At 36.7% G+C, this 15,506-nt stretch overlaps 1 protein-coding gene across 1 annotated transcript in view; it reads right to left on the bottom strand.

The window, feature by feature from the left end:
- The window catches only part of NEB (nebulin), a 207,492-nt gene that overhangs the window by 121,108 nt on the left and 70,878 nt on the right, over positions 1-15,506 (bottom strand). The window contains exons 50-64 of the mRNA XM_063318368.1: positions 15,120-15,326; positions 14,446-14,550; positions 13,122-13,229; positions 12,146-12,457; positions 11,122-11,325; positions 10,311-10,415; positions 10,113-10,220; positions 8,238-8,549; positions 6,763-6,966; positions 4,585-4,689; positions 4,388-4,495; positions 3,475-3,786; positions 1,962-2,165; positions 729-833; positions 170-277 (exon numbers count right to left, since the gene is read on the bottom strand). Coding sequence (XP_063174438.1) covers positions 170-277; positions 729-833; positions 1,962-2,165; positions 3,475-3,786; positions 4,388-4,495; positions 4,585-4,689; positions 6,763-6,966; positions 8,238-8,549; positions 10,113-10,220; positions 10,311-10,415; positions 11,122-11,325; positions 12,146-12,457; positions 13,122-13,229; positions 14,446-14,550; positions 15,120-15,326 — 2,607 coding nt within the window. The remainder of the gene's footprint in view (positions 1-169; positions 278-728; positions 834-1,961; positions 2,166-3,474; positions 3,787-4,387; positions 4,496-4,584; positions 4,690-6,762; positions 6,967-8,237; positions 8,550-10,112; positions 10,221-10,310; positions 10,416-11,121; positions 11,326-12,145; positions 12,458-13,121; positions 13,230-14,445; positions 14,551-15,119; positions 15,327-15,506) is intronic.

Genomic DNA, 15,506 nt, shown 5'->3' with positions numbered 1-15,506 from the left:
TATATAGGATTCAGCTGGAATGGTAAAGCCCTAAACAAATTTTACTTGGAAGGAATTCCCATTAAATTTATCAGGACTTCCATGGATATATGGTTAAGATCTGATTTTTAAAGAGAAAATTTTCCCACATGGAAGAATTCATTTTCATCCCACAAAAATAAAGACTTACATCACTGGCAATAATTCTGGATGCCTTAGCAGACTGAATTGGAATTGCATCGATTCGCAAATCATAGCCCCTCTTTCTTGCCTCTTCCAAGGAAAGTTTATATAAATTCTTTTTAAAAAGAGAAAAAATGGAAAATATTAATATTTGCAGATCTTACCTAACGGTGAACAATGCCATTATACGGGAGGCAGGCAGACTGAACGTAACAGTTCTTACTACACAACTCCTTCAAGATTATTTTAGTAAGAAACGGAACCAGAAATGCTTAGTTCAGACATAAAACATCCAAGCATGTCGTCACTCTTTTAGACTACTGGTGAGAAGAACGCTGAGGAAGTGGCGAGCTATGAGCAGGATTCCCACAGGCTTTTCTCTCCCACCCCCCCAAGCTGTCTTTTCTCACTAGCCTTTCTCCCTTCCCCTCCGTCCTGGACTCTACTGCAGCTGATTATCAGCTCTTCATCAGGAATTGGTTATCTTCTCCCAGAGGACGCTCTTCATGCAGTGGGTGCACAATATAATCAGAACGTTTGGTAGAGCTGCAATCCAGGGACCTCACCTCACTGTAGTTGATCTTGTTTTGTCTTGCTAAAGTGATTTCAGGGGTATCAGGCATTATGTGAATTTGTGTCTTGTCATTATTCCAAGCTTCAGTGTACAGACGCTGCAAAAAAAAGTACAAGGAAGAAAATAAAACAGGGATTGGAATGAAATCAATTTGGGTTCTTCTCTAATCCTGTTTTTTCACTCTGAAAGCTCAAGCAGAGATACCAATAACCAATATTAGAGAACATTTACATTATTGTCAAGTAGGGCGATCCTCAGGGGATGTCAAAAAAGTCAAGATGGCAGCCACAACTGTGCAAAGTCCCACCACTTTTTTGTGTGCACCATGTGAGCAATGCTTATAAAAAAGGCAGGTCTGCAATCAGAAAGGTGCGGCTGTCATCTTCCACACAACCCCCCTCCCCACAGATGTCCCCATAGTCAAGCACTTTTCTAAAAAATGTATCAAGTTTACCCACACATTTCTTTCATTTTGAACATACCAACACATTTTGAACCAATACACATTACAATCTAGCCTACCCCTCCCACCAATAACATTTCAATAGAATAATCCTAATACATTTTTAGCAGAATATTTCATCCCATTCCACAGATCTGTGTTGATAATTAATGCAGATTACATCAGAAAGCACTCCCTAGTTCTAAATTCTATCAAAGATAAATGAGGTAGTAGATTATTGATTTTACAAATACATTTAGCTATTAATAGCATCAAAGATTTGTATTTAACAAATGCTGTATGTGTGGATTACATACATCTTGAAAAATGATACTTCTTTAAGACTACTTTGACAAATTTGCAGTGTTGCTCAAATGGAAGCACTGCAGATTTTAGTGACAAGGTCTTAAATAAATCATTCTATTAATTCTAATTGCTAGTATCAAATAAAAGAATCCTGGATCTAAAGGATGCACCAGTCCCTTTATGTTTGAAAACATTCTTCATGGAAAAACTGCAAATGTGTTTGCAGTTCTTTTGTCTAATATACATATTATTTGTGTCTACCTATTTAATTGTTCCATTTACTAGTCACCTAATGTCATTGGGTTTCTGACTGATGTTGAACATAATGCACAGCTTAAAAATAGAAAAAGAATGAAAAAGCCAATATGAGGTTTAAAAGTGCCATGTTAATTGTTACATTTAATCTCTTAAACCTCTTGCATAAAGTTTCATTTTGAATAGACAGCTACATATCTAAAACAGGCCATTTGTGCTCACCTTATTCATATTTTCAGCATTATGCTTGGCCAAAACTATTTCCAGAGAATCTGTCACACTTGTAAACTTGAATTTGTCTGGAGGTTGACGATACAACTTTTCGCTTAGGATCTCTCCAGCCTTCCTGACTTTTTCATTATCCAGGGAACCAATAGGAACCCACCCAATGCCTCTCAGCCACTGAAGGTCAGACTTGTAGCTATTCTGTGAAACAGGATATAAAACAGGCATTTAGTCAGCACTGAAGGTCTAACTCCCCAAAGCTTTGTCTTTGTTCCTATGCACTACAGCAAGTTCCTTCCTCATGTGCCCCATGGTTTTTATTTGTCCTGAAATAAATGTTTTAGTCATGGACCCAAATTCATTCATAGTTAAAAGAGATTACAAACTGAAACTCACTACCGTATATATTATCACAATAACTGGCTTTGTACTTCCTTTAAAGTCAGGTATATAAAATACATTCTCCTCTCCCCTCCCCACATCTTTGCAATCACAAATCTCATCAGTATGAGCATATTTTTATTCTAATAATCTCTAATCACATCAGCTAACATAATCATTTATAATGAAATATGGAATCATCAGCTCTTTTGGATGTCAGAGACATTTCCTTATTAAGAAAGACATTTCCTTATTAAGAAAACAAAAACCTTAGATTTATCTATAACTGTGGGTTTAGTTTTTTCAACTGAGCTAAAAAGATGTTTTATTTTTCCCAATTTTTAAAAAAAAATCAGTAAGACTTGGTGAATTAGATATTATACTATTATTACAATTAGAGTCTATAATAGTACTTTATATATTTATAAAACTAGGCTGTATTTTAGACTTGTGGTCCCCAACTTTTTTAGGTTGATGTTCAGATCTGGAACGTTGAAACAATGCTGTGATCACACACACAAAATTACTACTGTGAGTGTCCATCCACATCACGGTTGCCACAAAAGAAATATTCAAACCCCTAAATTATAGATGGATAAGATCCTCCGAAGTATTTTGGGGGGGGGGAAATGATGCTGAGAGTGCTGATTTGCTCTCCATCATGCTTCCCTTTATTTTTAAATTTAAATAATTTGTTTCTAATATAAATATTAAAAGAATCAGGGATCCTTGCAGCGTATGCCAGGTTCCATGTTGGGGACCCCAGTTAGACTCTTCCGTATTTACATTTAAGAGGTACTTGAATGTTAATGACGCAGCATGTGCTAGAGTGTACAATATGGATTTAAACAGCAGCTTCCACAAAGCCACTACATTCCATCAGACTGTTCTATTACTTAATTTTCTGACTTCAATTTAAGTAACATAAAAAGTAAGTATAGGGACAGATTTTTGGAAGAACAAATATTACTGAGCTCCTCTTCAATTTTTTAGAAAGATATTTTCTAACCTAACCATATTTTAATGAACCAAATCTTGCTGACTTTTCAAAACTCAAGAAATTTGTTGAAATTTGCTCCTAGATCATTTTGGATCAGTTCCACTAAAGTTAGATTCCATCATTACTCACATCACTTTGAAGATCATATGTTTTCTTGGCATGGATGACATCATTTTGATCCGGCAGACATGTCCATTCATGTAAGTAATTACGGTAATCGATATCGCTGACCAGTTTCTGGCAGTTCTTCGCCCCCAAGATTGACAGCATATCCACAGGAGTGCTATATATGGTCTTCGATTTCTCAAAGTCTTTCTTATATTCCCTCTCACTCTGCATCTTGGCAACATTCATGGAATGCACCATTTTAGGATCATCTTCTATGCTACGAGCTCCCACATGGTGGCCCAGCTGCTTGCGATAGCCTTCTTTGTACTTGTACTGTTGACAACAATAATAAGCAGTATAAAACATAATGTTTCACTTAGCCTGGGATCCTAAGATCCAGAAGCAGGTATCCTACAGTGTTTAAACCAAGTCTTTGTACAGACTTAGAACTTCAGCAAGATAGTTTGTACAAAACATATATTTTTTAATACATGGATTTGGGCTTGATATGCACTGTTTCAGTCTTTAGTAATTTAAAAAAATATAATCAATTTCAGCCTTTTATACCGTCATTTTATTCCCTAGGTTGATTTCTCTATCACTGGTCTCTAATGTATATCCACAGAGAGAGGAAAAAACTATGGAGTAATTGAATAAGGCAGGTGAAGACATGCTCCATTTATCCATATAGTTATTTGGGTTGAAAAGTTAAATGCCCATACTATCAATACTGCCAAGGAAAACTATTCAAGCCATCTCAACATATCTCGAATGCAGAAATGGGGTGTAACAGTTGCAATAAATTATGGTTTCACATGATCAACAAAGACTCAGAAGAATCCAATTCTTGCTGTAAATGAAAAGTCTAGAAATTCTAGATAGACTGCAAGCAAAATAAAACTTGTGGTTTGTACTACGTCATATAACTACGTACCTCACTTGCAATATCTCTGGATGCTTTAGCAGTCTTGATAGGAATTGCATCTACTCGAAGATCATACCCCTTCTTCCTGGCCTCTTCCAATGACAGTTTGTACAGTTTCTAAATAGATTGCAAATATTGCTTTAGTGTTTCTGAGGGCCCTGTCCCCCATCCCTTCTCATAAGTTTGATGAATAGAAATCTACTTACATCACTGTAGTTGATTTTGTTCTGTTGTGACAGTAGAATTTCAGGAGTGTCAGGCATAATATGGATGCTGGTTTTATCTTTATTCCAAGCATCAACATACATACGCTAAAAAAAAAACCACACACACAGAGTTAAATAATCAGTGTAGCAGTCATTAAAATTGTAACATAGGATCAGTTCTAATTATGTGTTGTGAATGGAAATTATCAAACCTATTTTATATTGTTAATACCATCATTATAATTACAGAATACAGAAAGCAGCCACGTATATATGATTCTGCTAGATCCAAAAATGGATGATGAAGTATTCCTTAAGATTTCCTTATAACATTTTTAACTTATTCATTTTGAAAGCCAGGGTTGGAAACTAAGGTGAATATAAATAGATTCAATATTTGTGATAATAAACATTCTTGTTGTCTAATTAAATCCAAATCTCTTTAGCAAGGAGTTTCTTCATCAAGAATTAATCAGTAGCAGGATGTTTAGGGGTTTCCAAGACCATTCCTGATGAGTTTTACTAAGTTCTTCATATTGTTCTAGAGAACAGCCTAGATTAGCTGCTTGCAATTCAGATGTATGTCACTGGTTCTGCTACAGTGCAATGCATTCGTTCAGCATTTTCTTCTAACTTGGAGAATCCATAATTCCTTGTAACTGTAGATGAAGTGGGGCACACACACCCTCATAAATATTCTCAAGCATTCTCTATTAAATGGGAATAAATTTTCCTCTCATGATACTGGAATTGAATATAATACTCAGTGATAAACCTTCATCAAATGCATCCATTTTCCCTAGCCAATCAGAGAAATGAAAGAACTATAACTTCACTTTGGAACCCAGTCCAGGTTCCATCTTTGTGCTAGAACTAAGAGGGGGAAAAAGAGGTGATGGTAAGAGTGATGGGTAATTATTTCAAGCTGGCCATGGACAGTATGAAAGTCAGAGGACTGGAGGCAAGGGGTATGACAGGTAAATGGTAATGAATTGCTGTTTCAGGGGAATAAAGTGGCACCTATAACAAAATGTTGCAATGTAGCTCCACCACCTAAGGCAAGGGAGTGCAGTTTTTTTCATATCATGGTTTTTGAACGGTATGTCAGGAACCCACTCCCAAAAGTAGGCAAATACAGGTCAAAAACTAAATTTGAGTAATTTCAAGTTAAATGTAAATTAAATTGTAGATAATATGAATATACTTCATGTGTTTATGAATGTTCCTCTTCTTTTATAAAATAGTAAAAAAGTTATGGGGCTCTGGAGATGATATGGGGTTCAGCAGAAATATTGTAAAGCATTATCAGATGCAGATAGGGTGCACAAGATATGAACTACCTGTTCAAGTGAATGCATATTTTCAAAGCTAAGAATTATGCTATATACAAAATGCCTACAAAATTAATCTGAAGGGGCATTATAAATGTATAGCAGCAAGGTCAGAAAGAACATGCTTATAAAAGTCTTGGAAAAGCCTGGTTGTCATTTAAAGTAAGAGTCCATGGACCTCTGCCATGACAAAGGGAGTTACACAGTGTCATGCCACGAGCTCTGCCCCCTTTGTATGCGAGCATCACATCACAATGTGCATACAAAAGAGGCAGGGCTTGTGGACACCGCTGTAAGGAAGCGTTCTATGATCCCAGCCTCAATAGTCTCCGAGCCTTAGGAATGTCCCAGTTTCCCCCTCAGAGGGGGTGTACTAGCTCCACCTCCTGCCTCCCCACTAGCCAAGGCCAGACCTTTGCTTTGAAAACACCCCTCTCCAAAAGGTGTGACAGGCCATGGCCTGGGGATGGAAGAATCTGGTGGGTTCTGAGTCTTCCGAGTGCTCCTCCACATTCCAGTCTTGAAGTATTTGGTTAGTCTCATTACTTTTCATCCCACTGTTTAGTGTGTTCAGTAGGGAAATGTTTAAAAAAAAGTTGTAGAAAAGAATGCCAGCCTGTGGTATAGGCAAGTGTATTGGAACATTTCAACGTGGCAGTATTTTGACCTATAGTTAGAAACGGTTCGCCATGTCTTCTGAACTTTCCCCTCAACTTCGAAAAGCAAAGTTATTTTGAAGTCTTACCAAAAACAATGTAAGTATATAAGTATAAAAACAGTGTATATTCCACCAAAGTAAATGATGTGTGGGTATGTATTTAAAGAAAGGATCATAGGCAAAACTTACCTGATTCATAAGTTCTGAGTTATATTTTGCCAAAGTCATAGGCAAGGAATCAAGAGGGCTGGTAAATGTGAGAGTGTCAGGGTGTTGCCTGTATCTGTGGTCACTCAAAATCTGGGAAGCTCTCTTATTCTTCTCTGCTTCCAGGGAACCACTTGGAGACCAGCCAATACCCCTGAGCCACTCAAGATCTGATTTATAGATATTCTGAGGGAAGGGAGGGAGGGAGGGAGGGAGGAAAGTTATCCTTGAGGACTTTGCTCTCACAACCTAAAAACACATCACTTAAACTATTGTCACAATATAAATTACTTCTAGAATAGTTTAAACAAAGAACTGAATGAACAGATCAGTTATGTTAATTGTGGTTTTCTATTCTTAACTTCCATTTCAACTGCTGTACCCTTGAAAGTACTCTTTCTGGACACAGGTAGTAGCTATTGAAGGAGGCAGAGTCCAATTTGTACAAACTTTAGTAAGTAACTTTAATCTTTGGACCCAATTAACAAAATTGCTATTCTGTTTTCTATTTCAGAAAAAAACTCAAAGTGAGTTGCAGGCATTGACTAAAGTGAAATTATAAAGTGATGAAATACAATTCGAACAACAACAACTGAAAAAGAAAAACTAATTTTCACCCAACCTCCCTTAAAATGTAATAAGTATAAATTGCTTGCAGAAAAAGGAAGCAGCCAAATACACATTCTATCACCAAAAGGCCTATGTTTTTTTGCAGAGATCAACCTAAATACAGTGAAAAGGAAGATTATCAGGGAGTATGGACACTCAGGGATATCCAGGATCTGAATTCGACTTATTAAGCTAATGTTTTCCAGGTGAATTATATTTTGCCCCACCACCCTCCAATTTTCAGCAAGTTTTGGTTGATATCTTATACTGGTTTATCTGTGAGTAAACACTGAACCCAACATGTCTTATTCTTATTCTTTAGTCTTATTAAATAAACACGTACAGAACTGCACTATAGATCAACGCTTCCAACTTGACGGGCTTGGATATATTCAGTATATTGATATCTACTATAGCTATTTCTGAAGAGATGAGATATGATTATGGTGACTTATATTCAATACTAAATCAGCATTAGATCTGTATCACTGTAAGATCTGAACTATCTTCATGACCCTTCCTCTTTGAAGGTGTGTGTGTGTATTCCACCACTGTTATCCCATTCTTACTTGAGCAGCCTAAATTAAACAGAGGTTCTGAACGTATAAATTCTCATTCACTTGGTGTATTAGTTTTCCTACTTCATTACTCAATGTTTTATTAATGTTACTGCTTCTTGAAGTATAGTACCCTAAACCTTAAGAAACAATATAAATGTGAAACTTGTTCAGATCAACTGAGTGATCCATGATTGTGTTTAGAGTGCAGCTAACACTGAGCAGAAGAGGATGGTTAGCTTCTATTAAGCATGGCTTTATATTTACAAAGTTGCTAAAAATGATACTTACATCACTTTGAAGATCATACGTTTTCTTGGCATGGATGACATCATTTTGATCCGGCAGACATGTCCATTCATGTAAGTAATTACGATAATCGATATCACTGACCAGTTTCTGGCAATTCTTCGCCCCCAAGATTGACAGCATATCCACAGGAGTGCTATATATGGTCTTCGATTTCTCAAAGTCTTTCTTATATTCCCTCTCACTCTGCATCTTGGCAACATTCATGGAATGCACCATTTTAGGATCATCCTCTATGCTGCGAGCTCCCACATGGTGGCCCAGCTGCTTACGGTATGCCTCTTTGTATTTGTACTGCACAGGGAGAGAGAGAGAGAGAAGCTTTCCTCTAGTTCCATATAACTAAAAGTGCTAAACTGAAATTTTTTTCAGTCCATCTGATCACTACATATCAGGTGCTGAGTCCAACATTACTGGGTCCCACTCACAGATATCTGCCAACAGATGGAACAATATCTTCCAGTGGAATGGATTTTTCTTCCTCATTCCATTACTTCCCATCCCTCTTGGTGTAGATGTGGAAGTGCAAATGGTTGTACACAACACTGCTGGATGATCTCCAGGATTGATTTCATCTGCGATTAACTACCATAAGTTGACATGTTGGGGAAGATGGGCAACATACAGGGGTTTTGTTGGTTGAGAGTAAGATGGAGACAGAGATATATGGTATCAGCCTAAATCAATCCACTGCAGGATGCAGGCCTCTTCACTGAAGATTACAGATGATAATCTGCCATGCTAATCCAATGCAGGTTGGTAGGCAGATGTTCTTGAACTTTCCAGTCTAGGGCTGAAAGAGAGTGACTGGCCCAAAGTCACCCAGGTGGTTTCTGTAACTAAGGGAGGATGTGTATGTGTGTGCAGGTGGGGTGTGTGTGTGTTTAATCTTCCTTGAGGGAAGATCATCTTAAATTTAGGGTGTTCCTTTTAAGTAACCCCAGTAACATTGACAGCATGTTAATGAGTTTATAGGAAAAAAGCTTAGTTTGTTTATCCAAGGAATAGTTTAATTCTGGTTTTACAGATTTATCAAAATAAGATTTACTTTTCTTTCAGAGTACATTTACATATATGAACTAAAATGGACTCCTTTTTATTTGTTTTAATGATGTAATTATTAATCTAACTAGTAAAAGAGGTTAATAATTTTATTCTTAGCAATACAAGAAATGTGAGATTGATATTTATTTACTTATCCATTCATTTATCCATTCAATTTATATAGCTGCCCATATCAAATGCATGACTTTTAAGTGAAGAATAGTTTGAGGCAGTATTTTAAGAGAGGGATTTATGCTTATGATTTTCAAAAAGGTTAAAAGTTGAAATCACCTTTCTATTCTCATTTACATTAATCAGATGAGCATTCAAAATCGAAAATGGTTAGTCCAGGAGGAAATTTAATATCCTTAATTAAAATGGTATCTTAAATTATGTTATGTAAATGTATGATAATGATAATAGAAAATATCATTCTCTATTGAAAAATCTCACAGGGACTAATTAGCTGCTTCACTGGTGAATGAGATAATATTAAAAAGAGGGTGTGTGTGTGTGTGTGTGTGGTTGTACATATAAACCAAGGATTGGGGCAGCATGCCAATGGTAGGCAAGGCTGAAACAAGGAACCAGTGGAAGTCAAAGACCACTTATGATAGGCACGATCCTCATTTATCTCTCCATCAAGGAGCAGGCTCTCAGGCCTTATCAGTGGTCTGAATGGATTGCTTTCAAAGGCCTTAGGAAAGTAGGCTAGGCCTCAGTTTACCCTCCCATGGGATACCAAATAAGAGGAAGATTTAACAAATCGCTGCACACCATTTTTCCTTAAAACTTGTAAACAGAGTTCCTTACTTCACTGGCAATTTCTCTAGATGCTTTTGCTGCCTTGATTGGTATGGCATCAAGTGGAAGTTCATAGCCTTTCTTTTTCAGTTCTTCCAATCCTAATTTGTAGAGTTTCTAAGAAGAGAGCCAATGAAAGTTAGAAGTGCAACACTGCTAGTGCAACACTAAATGTGCGGTCTGCAATCAAGCCAGTATCAAACTTACATCACTCAAGTTAATTAAGTTGATTCTGGACAAAATGATTTCAGGAGTGTCAGGCATGATATGAATCTGAGTCTTATCTTTGTCCCAAGCTTCTCGATAAAGTCTCTATAAAACAAAAACAAAAAAGAGTGAATAATATGTTTCGGTGATAAAAATAATTATATGCAACATCACCTTTAACAGCACAATAGAAACGTCTATCCGGCTAATGCAAAACATTATGAGTTGTTCTGAAGATGAAGAAGCAGAAGAAAATGGTTATGAAAATGCTGGTAGAAGGATCCCTCTTAATAGTCTACCCACAAAGTGGAACAGTCCTGCAGAACAGATTCTTTTGCTTCATTCTTACATTAAATAAAGCTCATTATATCCTCAAGGACACTCATTCACACTAATTTTTAGAGAGGAATAAAACCAAACTTGCAAAAAAATAACATTTTGCTAAATAAATCCCACGTGCAACATCATTCTTTCTACACTAAATTATTTTAAAAAAATATATTTACCATCACAAAATTTTATTCCTATTTACTTGGAAGCAAGCTCTGTTGATTCAGCAGGTCTTAGCTGCAATTAAACTAAAGAGAACTACAGTCCTAAGCACAAACTCCTGAACTATCTTGGGGTTATTTCAACACAATATAGCTTACTTTTGAAGAAACCTACATTCAGGGCTGGAATCAAGCAACTACATTATATTGCAGGATCTATTGCATCCTTCCCCCTACCATTCTCAGACCCTTTTTATGTTGCTGTCTGTCTCCCCAAATCCTCTCTGGCAGCAGAAACCCTCAGATTGAGAAACACTCACATCACTTCTATGCTTTGAATTTTCTTTTGCCAGAACAACTTCCATTGAATCAGGAATGCTTGTGAATTTAATCGTGTCTGGGTGTTGACGATAGTTCCTTTCACTCAGAATCTCAGCAGCTTTCTTGTTCTTTTCCGACTCCAGAGATCCATATGCATTCCATCCAATGCCTTTAAGCCATTCGAGATCGGATTTATATGCATTCTGGCATGGAAGAAAAGAAGGCACCATTCTGTGTTACAAAATCTCTGAATTACAAATTCTACTGCTCTAGAATTATGTATACATTTCTTTTTCATATGATTGTGCCTCTTTGACTTAGGACTCTGTAATAATTTGGTGGTTATGAATAAAAGCACAAACTATGATGTAAGGTCTTTTCCTGTCAGCCATTCAAGATAGGCCAGACACCACATGAAATACAGGAACTCTCTTTTTTAATGCAGGCTATTCTGCAATAACAGAATCCTGAAAAACTGACAGTGTTTCCCTTTCCCTCTCTCTAGCCCATCTTTGACTCTCTTTAGTATATCCTGAGTTTCTTTTTCACACTTTCCTGCTTTCCTGGACTAGGCTCATGGTTTAGTAACAGTTGCCACATATTTTCTTCAAGGCCATCTCTTCCACATTTACCAAGATTTAGACACTGAGAACAATGGTTCAGAAGGGAGGGATAGGCCAGGAATTTTTTTTAAAAAAAAAATCCTTTGGATGGTTTGATTTAGGTAGGAACTGCATTAAAATATACTGCAGAAGTCAAGGCAAAATTTAAAAAATACACACAACCTTAGCAATAAAGAGAAAGGGGAAAGGTAAGTTGGATATCAGAGTCTGGAGTTACTGCAAATTGTAGGAAGAGAGAGTGGAGGAGTAAGAAAACAAAACATGCATTTTCAGATCCCAATAAGGAAGGCAAGGGACACAAGCAGGACCATTAATTGGTAGTAGGGTGGATAAGGGACAGGGAAAGCCTGCCTAAACGGTATAATTTTATCAAATGAAATAGTTGAAATATGTGGCTTACATCACTTTGTATTTCATACACTTTCTTAGCTTGGATGATATCATTCTGATCTGGCAGACACGTCCACTGGTGCAAGTAATTGCGGTAATCAATATCGCTGACCAGTTTCTGGCAATTTTTAGCCAATAAGATACCCAGCATATCCACAGGGCTGCTGTACTTGGTCTTCAATTGCTCAAAAGCCTTCTTATACTCTCTCTCACTCTGCATCTTGGCAACATCCATAGAATGCACAAGTTTGGGGTCGTCTTCTATACTACGAGCTCCAATATGATGGCCAACTTGCTTGCGATAGCCTTCTTTGTACTTGTACTGAAACAACAAAAAAGGCTGAGTCAGAAAAACTCAAAATCAGGAATAATTTGCAGATCCAGGTTTGTTGGATGTCAGCTGTATAAGTATATCTAACGTTTTCACAGTACTTGCATTTCTACGTGCACATACCTAGGAAGCCTCTACAGATCTGTGTGGGATTTACTAATGACGAAATGGTCCAGACATAGCTCAAACATTTCTATAGTGCAAAGCTTTATTAAAGGTGTTGAATCTTATAGGAAGGACAAGGTACATATATCAAAGCATACCACTGTTATAACAATAAGAGACTGTCATTGTCAGTTCTTTCCCCCAGAAAACTAGATTCCTGTACCCCTGCCGTGAGACTAACTACAAAGTGGGTTTGGGTAAGACCCTAGGGCATATTAATAAAGTCTGTATTTCTGTGACATAATGGAAAACCCCACTGAAGGACACAGATGACAGAAATACAGGTTCCTTGCTTGGTGAGGAGAACTAATATGCCTGATTTAATTTTCATCCAGCTTGCAGATGTCTGTGTATGATGGTAGAGGGGTGAACTTACAGTTAACGTATATATCATGTGGAAATTTTTAAAAACCCTGACATTAAAAAGAATCATAGCCTAAGGTCTGAATGCATAAAATCTATATCAGGGTGAAATTACAACGTAACTTACATCACTAGCAATGTCTCTGGACGCTTTAGCTGCTTTCACTGACATGGCTTCATTAGTGAGATCATAACCCTTCTTCAACATTTCTTCCCATCCAAGTTTGTACACTTTCTAACATGAAAAAGCAGCATAGGTTAAAAAGAAGGAAAGCAACTTGAATGAATTAAAATTTTACAGTCCACTCCTATAATTGAAACACACCCAAAATATGCTTCATGTTTCCCCCTGGAGAAACCTAGTCTTGTTACAGGAATGTGCAAAAATCCCTAAGAAACCTGGCTACTAATACCTTAATTCTTAGCTTTCCTCAAGTATTGTCTGTTATTTGAGGAGGGACATATTTGCTTCAAATTTGATTTAAATAAAAGTTTTCTGTTAGATCAGGCAAAAGTTTGTCTAATCCAGCATTCTGTTCCCACAGTAGTTCTGAAAACACTGCTAATGTTTATTAATATTAGCATAACTCTTAGCTTCTTCTCTCTTTCATGTGTGTGTCTCACAAGAAATCTTTTGATTTGCTTCGAATTTCATTGCAAACAAATATCACAAATCAGCTTCTTAGTAATTAAAAGGGAGAGAGATTACTGAAGAGAGTTCTGAAGAATCAGGGCAGAGTCCTTCATCATGACAATGTCATAAAGGAGCCAATGCCCAACTTAGGACAAATGCATTAAATATTCAGAACTGCTAAAATTAGATAGGAGGTATAAAGTTTGCTCTAGAAAATTTCAGATCTATCTAGTTCTAGAATGATCGGTTTATAACAGCAAGTTTATACATTCAATCTTGTTATTTGTTCTGCATACTTCACCTCCGCATGGGACTATCACCAGATGATACAAAATCTGAGGAGATTCTAAATGTTCTTTCTTGGAGGTAAAGTTGAATTAAAGAAAATTGAATGAGTGCCTGGATCAGTTAACCTGCTTGATTAATTGATATATCCAACATCTCCATTATGTAACAAAATAACTACTATGCTTCCAGGTGAGAAAGTCCACCAAAATAAAGGAGAACCACAAACATTTTAAACAGGGCATTTTGAAGAGTCATTGGTGAAGGCACCACTTTAAATTTGGCACACCAGTATCTGCAAAACACCTTGAATGCAATCACAACACATATTGAAAACATGTTCAAGGATAAAGAATCCACTTATTGCTCAGAAAAATACAACTTACTAAGACATAATTTTCAAGAATAGTCTCAGAGTTTCAATAAACAGCAATTCCAAATATTAACATACTAAGGAATCATTTCATTAAGGAGAATATAATCAACATGATGATGTCTAGTTACTAAAACACATGCTTGGGTATTTTCTTACCTGGCTGTAATTGAACTTATTTGCTTTAGCCAGCATAATATCTGGTGTATCTGGCATGACATGAATCGTTGTCTTATCCTTCTCCCATGCATCTATGTATGCACGCTATTAGGGAAGAAAATAATAAAGATCAATAAATGCATTCATATGCAATAATGTTGTCATGTGGATAGCTGTACTAATATGTATATGCTGAGTTTGATTTTAATATAAAACTAAAAGTTTGTGCAGATTCTCTGCAAAGGAAATGCAATTATATGTCCTGCAAGAAACATATTTAGCAATATGCTTTGGATGACCTTATGCCTTTGGTCATAAAGTAGCTTTTTCCTCTACACACAATCTCATGATTTTCATCTGCACAAACCCTTTTAGGGGACAGACCCCCTTTAAGTCACAAGAGATTATGACAACATTAATTCAAGGATATTGGTATATAGGTAACGCTACTACTAAAAATGCCAGTTAGCTGAGAAATTAGCTAACAAATAATTATGTTCTATAAAAATCTGCTAGGAATTGTTCAGTGGTTTTTACAAACTCTCTGCCACCATAGCATAACACACATTACATCTATAGTTTGCTGAAACTCTTTTGCTTAAGTAATGCTAAACAGAGAGGGGAAGTGAGGTGTGGTATATGCTATTATTTGCACACAGAACGGCAATGGTCACCTTATTCATTAAATCAGCATTGTGCTTTGCGAGCTCCATATCCATTGAATCACTCAGCTTCTTAAACGGGAAAAGGCTTGGGTGCTGGCGATACCTTGTGTCACTAGCAATTTCAGTGGCTTTCTTGGACTTCTCAATGTCCAATGACCCCATTGGGCTCCAACCAAGCCCTTTGTACCATTCATTATAATCTTGCTTGTATTCAAACTGTAGGCAGAGAATAAAACACAGCTGTAGTTGAGCAGCTCTTAACTGTTAACAGTACAAAACCTCCCCATGTACATATCAAAAAGAGGCATCCAATGATTAAATGATGATGTGATGAATGATAACTTCAACTCACTCTTGAGCTAAGGGATAATCCTCTAATCTTTTGCTTGCTTTATT

The sequence above is a fragment of the Candoia aspera genome, chromosome 1 (assembly GCF_035149785.1).
Source record: "Candoia aspera isolate rCanAsp1 chromosome 1, rCanAsp1.hap2, whole genome shotgun sequence".
Taxonomy (NCBI): Eukaryota; Metazoa; Chordata; class Lepidosauria; order Squamata; family Boidae; genus Candoia; species Candoia aspera.
Note: the sequence above shows the minus strand (reverse complement) of the source record. Positions and strands in the feature narration are given on the sequence as shown.